This window comes from Trachypithecus francoisi, unplaced genomic scaffold (assembly GCF_009764315.1).
Source record: "Trachypithecus francoisi isolate TF-2019V2 unplaced genomic scaffold, Tfra_2.0 Lachesis_group18, whole genome shotgun sequence".
NCBI classification, from domain to species: Eukaryota; Metazoa; Chordata; class Mammalia; order Primates; family Cercopithecidae; genus Trachypithecus; species Trachypithecus francoisi.
In genome coordinates this window covers 40536499-40554656 of record NW_022681463.1, presented here as the reverse complement: position 1 = coordinate 40554656, position 18158 = coordinate 40536499, and the positions used below count along the sequence as shown (strand labels likewise).

General features: G+C 40.5%; 1 protein-coding gene across 4 annotated transcripts in view; it reads right to left on the bottom strand.

The window, feature by feature from the left end:
• TBC1D4 (TBC1 domain family member 4) overlaps nucleotides 1-18158 on the bottom strand; it is a 210378-nt gene that overhangs the window by 78702 nt on the left and 113518 nt on the right. For 3 of the 4 annotated variants that reach the window (XM_033177546.1, XM_033177547.1, XM_033177548.1), the window contains exon 2: nucleotides 1977-2558. In XM_033177546.1, the coding sequence (XP_033033437.1) occupies nucleotides 1977-2558 (582 nt within the window). Of the gene's footprint in view, nucleotides 1-1976; nucleotides 2559-9433; nucleotides 9556-18158 lie in introns of those variants that run through there. The other variant, XM_033177549.1, reaches the window with a different exon arrangement.

The following is an 18158-nucleotide window of genomic DNA, read 5'->3' as shown; positions in this document are numbered from 1 at the left end:
GAAAATTAAGTTAGTCTTCAATTATTATAAGATACAAACAAATATTTTTCAGATTAGAAACTGTCTTTTTAAAAAATGTGCAACCTTTCCTCACTTCATGATTTCTAAAAATAGTAATTTCAAAAAAAAGTTATAATCATACTTTCTCCCAAATGGTCAGCAAAAGGATATATCTGTAATTGGGCTAATGAATTAAAATTTTTGAAAATAAACCATTCAGAAAAATTAACAACAAGAACTGTGACTAGCTAAAAAAAGAACAAATCTGATAGCCCCAAGAAAAGGGGAAATTCATTAACATGTCACCGAAGACTAGAGAGGCTTTAATGACATACCTTGAGTTCATTAAAAACAAAACCACCACCAACGAAAAAAACAAAATACGAACTTCCAGAGGTCAAGGCTCTATTGAGCTGTGATTACACCAACGCACTCCAGCTTGGATGACAGAGCAAGACCCTGTCTCTTAATTTTTGTTTTTAATCAGGGGTGTGTTTTTTTAATCAAGTAGTAATATAATCAATGCCACTTCTTGCCATCATTTTCGATTGTTGAAATGGGCATACCGAGCTCAGAAAGGAAATCTGATGCCTTCACGGATATGGAGCCACATTTGTGTTCTGCATGGGATCACTTCTGCAGGAGAACATCACATTTTCTCGTTAAGGCGAAATGTTTGTAAGTGTTGTCTCTTTACTTTGAATTTACTTTGGAAGCTGTACTTGTTCGCCTACCGGTGTTTATGAAATCCTACATTTGGGATGTTTTTTCTATAATAAAATATTATCATTTGTGGAAAAAAAGCCTCATGAACTTCTGATAAAGTAAACTTCTGATATTACACACCGGTACTGTTTACCAAAATACTCCGGAATTTCCTTTTCTGGAAATCTTTAAAATAAGTTTTAAAAAGATAGTCAGCCCTTTTTTTTTTTTTTTTTTTTTTGCCCACGGAAACTCAAATCTTACAAGCTGAGGATTAAAAACTCTCTACAGGGTATTGATATGAATTAAGTTATTTTAAGTGGAACCTGACACCTTCTATATCCTGTACAACATTCAAAAATGTTTAGAATTAAGAATGATCTTTTATACCAATACTACGGCTTGCATCAAATTATTTTAGTATCCAATTCAGTACATTTTTAGGTCAATGGTGTTTCGTTAACCTCTTTCGGTGTGACAGCATAAACTGGTGTGTTCTCAACTCAAAATACACATACGAGTCTCTGGAGTTTTTTCTTCTCTAGAAAAAAATTCCCTTGTTTCTCCATGTTAAATCGCACTCTCTCAGATTCATATCTTTAAAGACTGACTTTTCACAATTTTGTTGTTGTTGAGACGGAGTCTCGCTCTGTTGCCCAGGCTGGAGTGCAGGAGTCGATCTCAGCTCACTGCAGCCTCCAACTCCCCAGTTCAAGCAATTCTCCTGCCTCAGCACCTGATTAGCTGGGATTACGGGCGCACCCTCACCACGCCCGGCTAATTTTTCTATTTTTTTAATAGAGACGGGGTTTTGCCATGTTGGCCAGGCTGGTCTGGAACTCCTGACCTCAAGTAATCAGCCCACCTCGGCCTCCCAAAGTGCCGGAATTACAGGCGTGAGCCCCTGTGCCCTACCTACAAATTTTTTTTTAAGCATTTATTTGAGAATCACCCCAAAGCAAACGCTGGCGATAGATTCTTATTCTCTCTACCCGATGTTCAGGATGCTCCGCGAATTGCTTCCTCCTCCTCCTCCTCCTCCTCCTCCTTTCCTACTGCCTTACTTCTTACACTCCACACTCCACGTCTGCCTCTCGCCCCTTCCCTACTTTGCTGTGCACTCTTCCTCCACCTGCCTTATCTGCTTTGAATGGGAAAACAAAAGTTAGATTATTCGTTATATAGAGGTGGAGCTGGGAGGAACTGGATGCCCAGCTGCTTCCGTCTGGCACCTTCTGGGGCAAGGGCAGACAGCGCCCGGCCAGGCGTACCTGGAAGAGCATGGTCCTGTTCTTCTCCGAGTCCGAGGGCTGGACGTGACTGGGCGCACTCGCGTGTCTCCGTCGTGGCTGGGATTTCTGGCTGCCCTCGTGAACTCTCCTTTGCACTCCGGTGACACTGCTGCACCGAGACCGAAACTCCTGCTGCTCATCAAAGCCAGAATCTTCCAAAATCCGCTCAGGGAAGCAGACCCGAGAGCTGGTCAGGGCAGGCTGGCTGGCCACGGTAGGTAAGCCAAAGTGGGTGTCGGTGCCGTCCGCCTCCTCCGGCAGGCAGTCTCCGGAGGACCCGGGCACCACCACCTCCAAGTCAGCCAGGTCCTCTCCCGGGTCCACACGGCGCTGCTCGCCTTGGATCTTCAGGCGCTGCTGTTCATGCAGGCTGAACTTCTCCATGCAGTCATCGATGAGGCTTGAGGGGGCCTTCTTGTGGGTCACGGTCACCTTTCCACAGTACAAGACTTCGAACTTCTGAGAGTTATAAAAGGCGTCCTCATTATCTTTGCTGGGTTTGGCATCCTCTTTCATGGCGGCTTTAGATAATTGCCTTATGCTGCTAATAACATCAGGAACCTGGGGGGAAAAATTACAACCCTGATTCTAGTTGAATGTTTTGAGACAATTTACATTTACCTAGCCCAATTATTACCATATGGAATGTATTTTTATCCTAAATAATATACAAAGTAATAGACACTACACAAGACAGAGTGTACACTTATACTATTTGACATAAATGACTTTAATGTAAAATTAAAATGTAATGAAAATTAATTGAAATTGAAGAGCAGGATTATATTTTCCCACTTCAAGTGAGTCTCCCAGAAACAAAACCATTAAACTATATAAGCCACTGCCAACTTATTATGTCATAATATGTCTTTTGATTGTTTTTAAAAGTTATTTTGTGCCTCAGCTGAAAGGAACCAAAGTTCCAACCATGAGGATAAAATAACCTTTCTTGATGAGGAGGAGATTAAAACCTAGACATCCCTCATCAGCATTAACTATCAGAGAAAATGCAAATTAAAACCACAATAAGATACCACTATATACCTCTTAAAATGGCTACGATAAAAAGAAGGCTGCCAGCAAGGACGTGGGAGCACCTGGAACTCTAGTACATTATAAACAGACATATAAAATGACACACCACTCTAGAATATGGTTTGGCAGTTTCTTAGGAGTTGAATACAGACCTACTTCATTACCTAGCCATTCCACTCCTAGAGATTAAAACACTGGAAAACATGTCCACACGAGAGCCTTCAAACAAATATTCAAAGGCACTTTTGTCCCAATACCCAGTGAAAGGATAATATCTTAGGTCCCCAAAATCACTAAGGAAAACTCAAGATGAAAATTGCTTAGGGCAAACCTACTTCTAGTCTACTCAAAGTCACCCTTCTGCTCACTGAGATAGATGCATATCTGATTGCCTCCTTTGGAAAGGTTAATCAGAAACTCAAAAGAATGTAACCATTTGTGTAGCACCTATCTATGACCTAAAAACTCCCTCCCTGTTTTGAGTCTTCCTGCCTTTGCTTCAAGCTGTCCCGCCTTTCCAGACAGATCCAATGTACTTCTTACATATATTGATGTCTCATGTCTCCCTAAAGTGTATAAAACCAAGCTGTGCCCTCACCACCTTGGGGACATGTCATCAGGACTTCCTGGGGCTGTGTCATGGGTGCGCATCCTCAACCTTGGCAAAATACACTTTCTAAATTAACTGAGACCTGTCTCAGGTTTTCTGGGTTCACAACTCCAAAACTGAAGACAATCCAAATGTCCATCAGCAAGTGAAGAGATAAATGAAATGTGGTACATTCTATAAACCAAAAGGTATCTAAGACAGGTCTCAATCAGTTTAGAAGTTTATTTTGCCAAGGTTAAGGGCATGACCATGACACAGCCTCAGGAGATTCTGAGAACATGTGCCCAAGGTGGTTGGGCTATAGCTTGGTTTTCTACATGTTAGGGAGACATAAGACATCAATGAATATATGTAACATGTACATTGGTTTGCTCCACAAAGGCAGGAGAACTCAAAGGGGTGGGGTGGGGGGGTGTGTATGTGGGGGCGGTGGTGCAGTTCCAGATCATAGGTAGATTCAAAAATTTCCTGATTGGCAATTGGTTGTAAGAGTTTATCTAAAGAGCTGGAATCAATAGAAGGGAGTGGTGTCCCGGCTAAGTTAAGGGGATGTGAAAAGCAAGGTTTTTATTATGTAGAAGCCTCCAGGTAGCAGGCTTCACAAAGAATAGATTGTAAATGTTTCTTATCAGACTTTAAAGGTGCCAGACTCTTAGTTAATTCTCTCCTCGACCAGGAAAAAGACCTGGAAAGGGAAGGAAAAATCTATGATTTTCCCCATAAGAGAGCTTTGTAGGACCATTTCAAAACATGTTAAATAAATATATTTTGGGGTAAAATATAGGGCCTTTTCAGGGCCCTTCTTTTAGGGCCTGTTATCTGTCATGTTGGTATCTTACTGCGACAGAGTCTGCTTTGTCAGTCTTAAGGCTGTTTTAATATTAAATGCTGGTCAGCTGTGCCTAAATTTCAAAGGAAGGAGAGTATAAGGAGGGATGTCCAACCCCCACTTCCCTTCATGGTCTGAACTAGTTTTTCAGGTTAACTTAGGAGTGACCTTGAACAAGAGGAGGGGTCCATTCAACTGGTAGGGGGGTACAGGGACTTGGAATTTTATTTTTGGTTTATAGTTAACAAGAGAGAACACTAATCAGCTCTCACCTTGTTTACTACAATAACCTTTCAGCTAGTTTCCCCTGCCAGCTTCAATTTACTTTCAAAACCAAAATGATCCTTTTTAACACAAGTCATGTTACTTTAGGGGGTCAAAATTTGCCACCCCAAAATATGCCACTTTGGCATACTGATTATTTTTGAGTTCAAGATACTTGAAAAACTGCAAGTGTGAGAAAGGTATTCTCATCTTCTTTTTTCTTCCTAAAATCAGGAGGTAAAACTCCCCCTCACTATAAAGAAGAAAGGAAGACATACTCATCACTAGACACAGCAAACTGCAGTTGAGAGAAACCTAACATAAAAATCTTGTTAATATCCAGAATCTACAAAGAACTCAAACAAATATACAAGAAAAAAACAAACAACCCCATCAAAAAGTGGGGAAAGGATATGAACAGACATTTCTCAAAAGAAGACATCCATACAGCCAACAGACACATGAAAAAATGCTCATCATCACTCGCCATCAGAGAAATGCAAATCAAAACACAATGAGATACCATCTCACACCAGTTAGAATGGCAATCATTAAGAAGTCAGGAAACAACAGGTGTTGGAGAGGATGTGGAGAATAGGAACACTTTTACACTGTTGGTGGGATTGTAAACTAGTTCAACCATTATGGAAAACAGTATGGCGATTCCTCAAGGATCTAGAACTAGATGTACCATATGACCCAGCCATCCCACTACTGGGTATATACCCAAAGGATTATAAATTACTCTACTACAAAGACACATGCACACGTATGTTTATTGCGGCACTATTCACAATAGCAAAGACTTGGAATCAACCCAAATGTCCATCTGTGACAGACTGGATTAAGAAATGTGGCACATATACACCATGGAATACTATGCAGCCATCAAAAGGATGAGTTTGCGTCCTTTGTAGGGACATGGATGCAGCTGGAATCCATCATTCTTAGCAAACTATCACAAGAAGAGAAAACCAAACACCGCATGTTCTCACTCATAGGTGGAACTGAACAATGAGATCACTTGGACTTGGGAAGGGGAACATCACACACTGGGGCCTATCATGGGGGGGGGAGGAGGAGGGATTGCATTGAGGAGTTATACATGATATAAACGTCATGCACATGTACCCTAGAACTTAAGTATAATAAAAAAAAAAAAAAAAATCTTGTTAATTGACCCTTTATCTTCCTAGTTACTTTTCCACAATCAACTGCTCTAGCCAAAACCTCTTTGTCTTGTCGCATTTGCACAAGTTACTACTCTTTATCCACCCCAGACCCTTTATCTTCTTTGGGTCTTCATTTTTCTTGTGAAGGCTCCTATGTACATGTAAAAATCACAAAATAAAATTAGTATGCTTTTCTCCTGTTAACCTGTCTCCTGTCAGTTTCAGTCAGAGATCCTAAGGGCGTATAGGAGAAATCTTACCTCGCCTCTATTGCTCACATGCAAACCCTTCAATAGGTCTCCCTTTCATTAGGAGTAAAATTCTAGACAAAGCCGGGCACAGGGGCTTAACACCTGTAATCCCAACACTTTGGGAGGCCGAGGCAGGTGGATCACCAGAGGTCAGGAGTTCAAGACCAGATTGGCCAACATAGTGAAACCTTATCACTACTAAAAATACCAAAAAAATTACAGGCACCAGGCATGGTGGCGGGTGCCTGTAATCCCAGCTACTCGGGAGGCTGAGGCAGGAGAATCACTTGAACCCGGGAGGGGGAGGTTGCAATGAGCTGAGGTCACATCATTGCACTCCCACCTGGGAAACAAGAGCGAGACTCTGTCTCAAAAAAAAAAAAAAATGTAAAAGACAACCAGCTCACAGTGTGCTACAGGGCCCTGGCCATCCACATATGATATCCATACAGATTAAATCTGCACCGTGGCTAAAGGTCATCCACATGACCTTTAGGTAGACAACCTGGATTTTCATCTTTCCATCCTCACCTCATTTCTCTGATTTTATCTCCTACTAAATTCCCTTCTTACTCTCTCAGCTCCAGCCATAATGGCCTCCTTGCTATTTCTCCAACATGCAAGGCACATTCCTCCCACAAGGTCTCTGACTTCAGCGGTGTTAACAGTTTATTGCCACATCCACTTAATATTTTCGGACCACAGATGACCACAGGTGACTAAAACTGTGGATAAGGAGGGGCTGTTGTAATTATTTGAGATATACTGCTAGAGCATTCATAGTTTTAAAATCACAAGAATTTCAGATTGCTAGACCAAGTATTTCCTATGAAAGGATAAAGTCCACATGCTATAGCTTCAGTGACTCACCCGAACACTTGCCATGTCTCAGGGACAAAGTCAGGGATCTGTGTTAACATGTGACTAGCAACCTTAAACCTCTGTCATTTTCTTACTGCCTTAGTATGTGATTTACCTTACTCGACAAGGGTCGAAGATACGGAGAGTGAGCTAGCTGACACTGAACCCTGCAAACCTGCAAAAAGTAAAATGATTCTAGTGGGCAAAGCCCTAGGAGAATGATCTCTTCTTTCTCTCTATTTTTCATCTGATTACTAAACATTTTTAATCTGATTTTTAACCCAAGTATAGCTAAATCTTTTTGTCTGATTTCCACTAAATACTTTTCATCTAATTTTTAACCCAAGTATGCCTCCAAAAATGTCTCCACAGAGTACAGAATCAGAAATACTGCCTGTAGCACTGATTTTAGTGCAGATATTTTATCTTGTTACAAAATGATTTACATACAACCTCAGAGTTCCATTCTACAACTGAGATTGCACATAAAGTCAATTCAACCTTAACTGTGTCAAGTCTTTTGAATTTCTCTACCGCCATATCAAGAGTTCTTACATGAAAAACTGATTTGTGGCTGAATTTCTAGTCTCCCAGGATCCTTCCCTGTGACTACAGGTAAAAACTCAACACCTAAATGTAATTCTGTAAGTGACCTAATTTATATAAGCAAAGTGTATCATCTTGAATTCTGAACTGGGTCTGTAATTTAATCTTTAATAATTTAAGATGCTAATATTATAACACAAAACTGGTTCTAGTTACCTTTACTACCTTTTCTCAAGTTATGACTAACTGCAACTTTCAATGACACGGGTTACAGAGACTGCAAAACTGAGCTAACAACAGCTCTGTTTTTTCGCTTATCCTCATGTGAGACACGCAGTATAAAATCTAGCATTATACAGCCCCTGACTACTAGCTCAGGCCACACCAGAAGGGACACACTGCTCATATAAGCACAGTAAAATACCCATGGTGGGGAAATGAGCGATCAGAGAATCATGAAAATCTTGTATTGAAGCATTTACTTAAGGGATTCATCAGAAACAACGCAAGAGAAATAAAATTTCTATCCAGTAGTTGTACATATATACAATATTTTGGAATCACAGGATTCTCCTGTAGCATACATAGTGTTAACTGACATATATTTATACATACATTTACAAATATTGTTGAATGAATTTGAATCCTTCTTATATGTGTAGCATCTTTTCAATATCTTTTTCTCCTGTACCATCATACCATAAGCTCTTAAGTGAAAGACTGAGTTAGGCTGATCTTGTTGCTTACTAGAATTCCTCCCTGTGGCCACTGGGAAAATGATCTGGGCTCAGAACTTGAATGAACGCTGTCAGCAAACAGAGGCATATATATAGAAGTAAAAAACTACCTAAAACTCTGATATAAATGCTTCAGGACTGAGACAAATTTAGTAAATTCCTGTTGATGATTCAAGAGATCTGCCACACCCAAAATTAGAAAGCAGTGGCTTCTCACTCTGCTCACCATTCACCCAAACTGGGAAGTGACAGTATGTTTCCAGAACAACTCCAAATGTTATAGAGCACCTCAAGCTACACACCCCACCTACATATTCTAGCTACAAATAATTCCGCTGCTCAGAATCTGCCTACAACCCACAGAGTCTAATGACGATTTACACCAATTCAAAGCCAGATTTTTACTCAGTGACAGCACTTAATCTTTAACACAAAACAATGATACTCAAAAAGGCTCAACCAAACTAGGGACTGACAGGTTTATATTCTATCCCCAATATTTTGCTCAGGACCTCTGGGAATAGTTGTTGCACCTCTGCCAGATAGCTTCCTCAGGAGTAAAGTGAATGGGGGAACTTGATAGATGGTCAATAAGGTCTCATCGGCATTCACATTCTGTGCGTTAATTTTTGGATTAATGCCAATATAAAAGCAAGATAACATACAATCAAGAGAGGGAAAAATCACCTTTATGATTAAACCTGAAGTAGTGTGCGAGTTGTTAATATGATTCATTTCCATTAACACACAGGGATCAATTCAACAAAAATAAGGGTTTCATAGTATTTAGAAAAAGCACAGCGCCACCTTTAGCTAGTATTTTGTTGTGACACCTTCACTGACCTCACTAAAACAATTCAGACTCAAGTACCAAGACTCAAGACATTAAAGCAATTCCTCACTCTAGACAAAAAAAAAATTGCCTCTAGATTCCTTGATGTCATGCTGTTCTTTCTCAATAGTTATCATAGTTATTTAACATACTTCAAGAAACCCATTAACATTTTATAAACTACATTTTACCTGACTTCAAAATAAAACGAATTCTACAACTAACCCACACTGATGTTCAAAGTCCTGAACGAACACGGGAGAAAATCTGGAAAGTGAAAAAGCACTAAGGAAAGATACCTTTGATCAGGAAGCCAGCTGGAAACTGGAGGTGGTCACGAAGAGCAATGATTTTGCCAAACTGGTGTCGTCCTCAGTATTAGCTCTCTCGGTTGCACTGAAGAAGTTCTCTCTTTCTAAATAAGCCGGCGGTATTTTTATTGTATTTATTAAAGTCTATGTTATCACTATGCAGCCAATTATAAAACTTCCCAGGAGTAACCGTTATTGCTTCAAAAGTTAAGTATTTCCTGACTCTGCAATCAGGAAATACACAGATTGTTTGGGACTAAAGAGCAAAGCTTTAGCTTTCTTTAAAAAGAAACATTTTAATTTTGATGACTGTAGTCTTTCTTATACTGTTTAAATAATCACAAGTGTCCCATGCTTACTAATTATGGAGATAAGAGATTAATCTACAGCACAATGTCTTTTTTCCTCACATGGTTCACTGATAACCGATGAACTTCAATAAATGTTTAAAAATAGATATGACGGATATCAGTGTGAGAATAAGCTTCCTAAAACATATTTAAACAAAAAAGAACTGGATCAATTCTTTTACAATTGGTATAAGCTTCACTGCTTGATATTATTCATCTTTTATAATAACTACAGTAGGTAGAGCAAGATTTAGAGAAGTGTAAAAAAAAAAAAAAGTTGAGGAAAAACATTAGGGAACAAGTAAACTGAGAAACTGCCTAATGAGAAAGAACAGCAATTTAAACTAGTTTCACTCAAACAGAGACAGTATGGAAAAGAAATATATTTGCTTTGGAAGTAATGCATGGCTTTAGGGGAAGGGTAGATTTCCTTTGTAATTAATTCTGCTTGTTTAAGAAACCATTAAGATTAGTTTACAGACTATCCACGCAACATGGGGATAACGTTGAAAGTGTAATGGTATGAAGTAAAATTCAGCATCTTGAGAAATGATTGATTTGGTCATTTAATGCTGTAATTTTTAATTGAGCTTTTTAAAATTTTGTCTTCATGCAATGGAAAATGGTGGGAAGATATATAGATGCCAAGTATCAGTTCATTTATATTCAAGGAAACACTAATTATTCCTATACATTTGTCCAGCCCCAGTAGCCTTAGAAGCCCACCCAGTTCGTGCTATGGTTTTTAGGGTGAAGCTGTTTGACAATCTCATTTGAACTTTTATCCTAAAATACTTCAGAGATTCTTTGTATTTAGTTAAAAATCTAAATTACTACTTTAAAGCAAATTTTCCACAGTAAAATAGGAGTCTAAAACTGAGTCTAGATTCAAAACAGAATAGAATAATACACTGATTTTAAAATAATAGAACTGTAAAACTGTAAAACTAAGGGTGCCCTGAAGGAATCACCAGTCCCCATTGTCTTATTTTACAGATGTGGCAATAAACTGTTAACATCAAAAATCAAACCACTGAAAAAGAAAAGAATGAGATCACAAGAGACTAGACAATTTGGGGCCAAAGAAATCAAGAGTATCTCTGTGACTTAAACCAGAGTCATACAAGTAGCTTTGTTTTTGACCCTCGGGCTATGAGCCAAGACAGTTTCCTCTCAGACCAGACTTTAGTTCTTAGATATTCTTGGCTACTTTGCTCCAAACCCATTTACGGTTCAGCTCTTTTCTAACTGCTGCCTTTTTGATGGCGTCTAAGTTAGGCCAAATTATCAGAGAGACATTTCTTAAACCTTTCTACTGAGTTCTCTCCTCTCATGCCGTCTCACTGTTTGTCCAGTTGAATTCCCTCTGTAAAAGATAGACCTGTGCCTTCTTGTCCTAAGACTGTTACAAATGTGTAAAAGTGATCAGATAGAAAACATAAAAGAGCAACTCACAGGAAAAAATCTGGGGAATCGTGATTTCATAAACAGAATGAGGCCAGGCATAGTGGCTCACACCTGTAATCCTAGCACTTTGGGAGGCTGAGGCTGAGGCGAGGCTGGTGGATCACTTAAGGTCAAGAGTTCAGGACCAGCCCGGCCAACATAGCAAAACCCCATCTCTACTAAAATTACAAAAATTAGCCAGGCGTGATGGTGCGCACCTGTAATCCTAGCTACTCCTGAGGCTGAGGCAGAAGAATCGCTTGAGCCTGGGAGGCAGAGGTTGCAGTGAGCAGAGATCGTACTACTGCACTCCAGCCTGAGCAACAGAGTGAGACACTGTCTCAAAGAGAGAAAAAAAAAGACAGAATAAAATCTCCCCGAAAGTGGCTAAGTCCTGGTGTAACAAGACAGAAGATGATGTGCTTGGGAAGAAGTCAGATGACAAAGGAGCAGGCAAGAACCGTCACTTTCCAATTCCCTTTCCAAACCAAAGTCAACTGGGGCATGGTGGCTCACACCTATAATCCCAGTACTTTGTGGAGGTAGAGGCAGGAGAACTGCTTGAAACCAGGAGTTCAAGACCAGCCTGGGAAACATAGGGAGACCCTGTCTCTACAAAAAATTTAAACCAGGAAGGAGTTGTGGCACATGCCTGTAGCCCCAGCTACTTAGGAAGCTGAGGTGGGAGGATCACTTGAGCTTGGGAGGTCAAGGCTGCAGGGAACAGTCATCACATTACACCACTGCATTATAGCCTGGGTGACAGAGTGAGACCCTGTCTTTCACTAGACACACACACACAAAATCAAAATTATTATTTTTATAAGGAAGCAGTCCATAGCTTCACATATTAGAAAAGTACACATCATGCAGTTAGAGGGTTTCCACTTAAAGCCGGGGTCCAGTATCTATGTTTATCTACAGAAAGATACAATACCCCCTAGGTCTCAGGTTTTTCATATGCAAAATGGAAATCACAATGCTTATCTGATGAGCAACCTAAGAAAAATGAATTAAATGTGAAACTACGCCTGACACAGTGCTGCGACAATGAAAGCATTTAATAACATTTAAATCAAAATATAATTCCAATGTGTGCTACGTAAGAGGACAAAATAAGTGACAGGCTATGGCTAAATCAAATTCCCTGCCTTCATGAAATTTAAATTGGGGTGGGGAGATAGGGAAGAAAAAATAATAATAAACGAGAGAAGTAAAATAGAAGGGATTTTAGTGAACATTTCCAAGGAGTAAAACAATGCAGGGAAGGGGGAAATTTGGAAAGATATAAAATTTTGAGGAAAATAGTTGCAATTTTAGAGAAAGGACTCTCTATAAGATATGAGTAGACATCTGAAGTCAGCAAGGTCATGAGCAATACAAATATCAGAGGGAGGAATGTTCTGGGCAGACAGAACATCAAGTACTAAGGTCCTGAAGCACAAATTTTTCTGGTGTGTTCAGGGAACTGTGAGGAACCGCCATGGCTGGATGAGAGGGAGTGAGCATGTGATTATGGGAGAGGCAGTTGTGGGAGATGTGGGAGATCTAAATCCTGCAGGGCCTTGAAAGGACTTTGGCTTCTACTCTTGGTGAGACAGAAACCCCTGTTTTCTAGTGCAGTGCTCAGTGTGGAAATGACATGATCTAAGCTGCTTTCAAAGGAACCCTTTGGCTACTGTGTGGAAAATGGACAAGCGTAATGGGCAGGAGTCCACTGCACTCATCCAGGGTGAGTCATTGGTGGTTCACACAGAAGCGACAGCAAGGGAAGTGGTTAGGCAGCAGCCAGCTTCTGGATATAACTTTAAAGGTACAGACAGGATGATATGTTGACGAATCCAGTGTGAGGTCTAGGAGAAGGAGAGGAGGCAAGGATGACATCACGATTTAGGGCCACAGGAATTAGAAAAAAATGGAGCAACAGTAGGACAGACTGAAGATGGGTGATGGCTTAAGGGATCAGGAGCTTCGTTTTGGACACATTAATTTTGAGAAGCTTATAGACATTCAAGGTGAGATGTCAGTAGGCAGTTAATTATATGTGTCTGGAACTCAGGGGACAGATCAGGGCTGAGACAGAAAATTGGAAGTTATTAGCATCTAGATGGTATTTAAAGCCATGAGATTAGATGGGTTCAACAAGAGAGTGAGTATAGAAGACAGAGAGAGAGACAGAGACAGAGACAGAGAGAGCTAGGCAGAGAGAGAGAGGTGGGTATCTCCAGGACCTAGCGTTAAGGTCACAGTGCTTATAGTTTAAAAGATGAAGAGGCTGGGCATGGTGACCCTGTAATCTCAACACTTTGGGAGGCTGAGGCAGGCAGATCACGAGGTCAGGAGTTCGAGACCGGCCTGACCAACAAGGTGAAACCCCATCTAAAAATATTAAAAAATTAGCCAGGCATGGTGGCGTGCACCTATAATCCCAGTTACTCAGGAGGCTGAGGCAGGAGAATCGCTTGAACCTGGGAGGTGGAGGCTGCAGTGAGCTGAGATCGTGCCACTGCACTCCAGCCTGGGCAACAGAGCAAGACTCTGTCTCAAAAGAAAAAGAAAGATGGAGAAATATGAATGAAAGAAAATACAGGAAGAGCCAGGTGTAAAACCAGGAGGGAATGGCATCCTGAAGCAAAGTAAGAAAGGTTTCCAAAAGAAGAGAATAATCAACATGAGATCATACGTGACTCTGGCAAGAAAATTTGTGGGAGCTAAGGACGAAAGTCTTAATGGAGTGAATTCAAAAGTGGGTTCTCTCTTGAAAGAAACTGAAGAAATGACAGCTTCCAATAGAGAATACCTAACACTGAAGGGGAAATCAATGATCTCAAGAAAGAGGGCAGAATTACTGGAGCAATGTCCTTAAGTAGACAAGAGGGGACAGAATCTAGGCCCAAGGAAGAGGCTGAACTGAACTGGCAGTTTGAAAGGGAAAGGCAGAATAGAAAGGCACAGGTGCAGGCAGATGGGTGATGGGAGTTTACAGAATTTCTCCTCTGCTTTAATTTTCTCTGTAAAATAGCAAGCTTGCTCATTAGCTAAGATGAGGATGGGGAAGAAGATCTAACAGAATATTGAGCATCAACATAAAATTTAATTCTAGGCTGTTTATTGACCAAGTTGTGAGGTGAAGGCATCGTTAGGACCCTCGAGCTACTCTTCCTGTGGTCTCTGGATTGCTAAATGTGAACCCTACATGGCATCAAGTATTTTAGGTAAAACTCAGGAATCAGCCACTAATTAGAAGAGAGGTTTGCTCACGTGAAATGAACTCATGTAGGTAAAACTGTTTTCTCTGCCATTAGGATGAGACTGGGAGCTATCCTATAAAAGTAATATTTATATAAGGAATAAATTTTGAAAAAAGTTTGCATGTGTTTACGCAAAACTATTCTGTATATTCCCAAAATAAAAATAACATACTATGATTTTTAAATATTTGTGTCACTTATGAAAAATGTTTGGCCGGGCGCGGTGGCTCAAGCCTGTAATCCCAGCACTTTGGGAGGCCGAGACGGGTGGATCACGAGGTCAGGAGATCGAGACCATCCTGGCTAACACGGTGAAACCCTGTCTCTACTAAAAAATACAAAAAACTAGCCGGGCGATGTGGCGGGCGCCTGTAGTCCCAGCTACTCGGGAGGCTGAGGCAGGAGAATGGCGTGAACCCGGGAGGCGGAGCTTGCAGTGAGCTGAGATCGGCCACTGCACTCCAGCCTGGGCGGCAGAGCGAGACTCCGTCTCAAAAAAAAAAAAAGAAAAGAAAAATGTTTGTATTTCTTTTCTTAGATATGGATATTTCTATGGACATGATTTCTAAAACAGTGAAGTAAGAAACAAAGTCATCAAAACAAGAAAGTAAAGCATCTCATAAACATGTAATCAAGAAAGTTGGCCGGGCGCGGTGGCTCAAGCCTGTAATCCCAGCACTTTGGGAGGCCGAGGCGGGCGGATCACGAGGTCAGGAGATCGAGACCATCCTGGCTAACACGGTGAAACCCCGTCTCTACTAAAAAGTACAAAAAACTAGCCGGGCGAGGTGGCAGGCGCCTGTAATCCCAGCTACTCGGGAGGCTGAGGCAGGAGAATGGCGTGAACCCGGGAGGCGGAGATTGCAGTGAGCTGAGATCCGGCCACTGCACTCCAGCTTGGGCGACAGAGCGAGACTCCGTCTCAAAAAAAAAAAAAAAAAAAAAAAAGAAAGTTAATGTTCCATTTTCTAGGGGTATTTAAGAGACACACCTGAAACGCTGTTCTTTATTTTTGAGATCCATGTTTTTGAATACAGCATATCCCTCTACCCAACTGCACAGCATCTCCAGTGTGAGATCAGCCTACTATCTATTCAACAAGATGCTCTCTATTTATCAAATCAGTCCTATTATTTAAGGCTCACTTTTTTTTTTTTTTTTGAGACTGAGTCTCACTCCCTCACCCAGGCTCAAGTGCAGTGTCATAATCTCGGCTCACTGCAGGCCTCCACCTCCCAGGTTCAAGTGATTCTCCTGCCTCAGCCGGCCGAGTAGCTGGAATTACAGGCGCCCGCCATGATACCTGGCTAATTTTTGTATTTTTAGTAGAAACAGAGTTTCACCATGTTGGCCAGGCTGGTCTCAAACTGCTGACCTCAAGTGATCCGCCTGCCTCGGCCTCCCAAAGTGCTGGGATTACAGGCCTGAGCCTCCGAGCCTGGCCCTAAGGCTCATTTTTGTAAAAGCATAGTTCAATACTACTTGTACTTGCTCCAAGAAACACTAGAGGGAGCTTTCCCACAAAGACTAGTTTAAACCAAAAAAAAAAAAAATTTTTTTTAAAGGTTCTCACAATACTCAGAAAAAAAAAATGCTCCCATTATTTATAAAATATTATTACTACTGCTCTCATCTTAGGCCCATAAAAAGTAAATCAACTAGAACTTTAGCTGATTAGACAAGTTTGGCAATAAAATAAGTTAATAAAATAAAGTTAGACTGAAAAAATTTGAATATAGCAAAATCAGGACTTTCGATGACATTTAATTTGCTAGGTAGTTTAAAGCAGGACACAATAAATATAGTAAGAAACACACATCTTGGTCCTTCCTCATGAAATAGGAAGTATAATGTCATCTAAACAAAATCCTAAAACTGAATATTTAATAGGTAGTTTTAACTTATGATATGTCTGAGTTCATGAGAAGAGAAGGTTTTAAGCAAGGCTTAATTGTGCAATGAAATGGGCCTTGGAAAAGGAGGCAAAGGAGCGACAGCTCAGCCCAGAGGGATCTGGATATGACAAACTCTAGCTGAGATCAGTAGATAAAGCTGTAATATTATCAGGAAACAAAAAATGCCACACATTTCTCAGAAACCTATTTTTGTCCTGTCCTTCCATATTACTTCAGATATTTATACCATCATAACAGACTATTCACCTTGCAGATGAAAATAATATGACATTATTGGGCTTTTATTCAAAGACTTCAGGTCCTTATAAACATTGTCATTAACTGCTAAAGGGGCGTATACCTCCCTTTTTCAAAGAAGAAAAATCCTAACCGCAGGCCACCCGGGGATAAAAACGGAAACACACATTCACCTTTCTCCAAAATCAGGCAGGAAGGAAAGGCAACAGCAAGCAACCGGATGCTAATCTCTGACCCGGACTTGCACTTTTTGTGGGTGAAGGAAAAGCGCCAGTCTCCCCACATAGTAACCATTCATATTGGAGTTCTAAATGCACAACCTCCAACCCTTAGGGTAGAGATCAACTCCTCCAAACAACACGGGTCATCACGGAGTGTGCCTGCTGTGGCTGCTCCTGGGGAATGAAAAATTATCCTATGACATCTTGCAGCAAGATTGCCTTTCTGGCCTTCGTTCCTTCTTCCTGTCTGGGACTCTAGTGAACATCATCTACAAAACGTTCTGATCACAAAAGGCATTTCCAGAGCTGACACTGGCTGTAGAAAGGTATGCTTCTTTGTTCATTGAATATCAAATGCTCCCTTCCCTCCCTTTCTCTTGCGTGGGCTGGCAAAACGATACCAAGAGAAAGTGTATGATGGTTTACGTGACCCAAACAACACAACTTTCTTTTCATCTTTGATTGAAGAAAAAAATAAAAAGCTTGAGACTTTCAGCATCCTGGAGAAAGAATATGCTTCATCTATGCACCTCACATATATCTGACTAGAAATTAGATTAATAAATAAAATACTTACACAAGCAATACACCTCTATTTTTGAAGCCTCTGAAATGTCACCATATTGCTTGAACGCCACCTGGAAGCAGGCGCTGTGTCATGATTAGCTTTTGCCCAGCCCATGCCAGGCCCTGCCCACTCTCCGAAGGCATGCCCTGTCGACAGAGATGTCCTCTCTCCCTCAACAGAACTCAATCCCATGACACCAGGACCTTTCAATTAATTTATCTTCCATCATTTGTTAATATTTCAAGTACATTCTGGAAACTCAGTATCCTAAAGCCCTTTCAAAAGAATTTTTACTTCTCAAACTTCATGTAGGTCAAACATACATAAAATTTTAACTCCTTAAATGCCAAATTTTAACTCCTTAGAGAAGCTCTCATCTTAGAATTTTAAGTAGAATTTGTGACACTAAGTATTTTTCAGGGCGTAATAGCCTTAATTCTTTAATATCCAAAACACCTCCCTAGGTCTACATTAAAAAGATTAATGATTATAGCAATGCTTCCATTATAATCAATGAGACTGAAGATCAAAGAAAATAAGGAAATCTGTTCAGTGGTTCCCAATAATTAGCCTGTATAATGTGACAATGGGGACTGAAATTCATCAAAATTCCCAAACAAAGGATTTATCTGAGCTGCAGTCTTGCCAAATTTCACAACTTCAAAGTCAGAAACCAAATTCAAAGCAAACTCGCAGCCCTCATTTTTTTCACACATGGACTGCT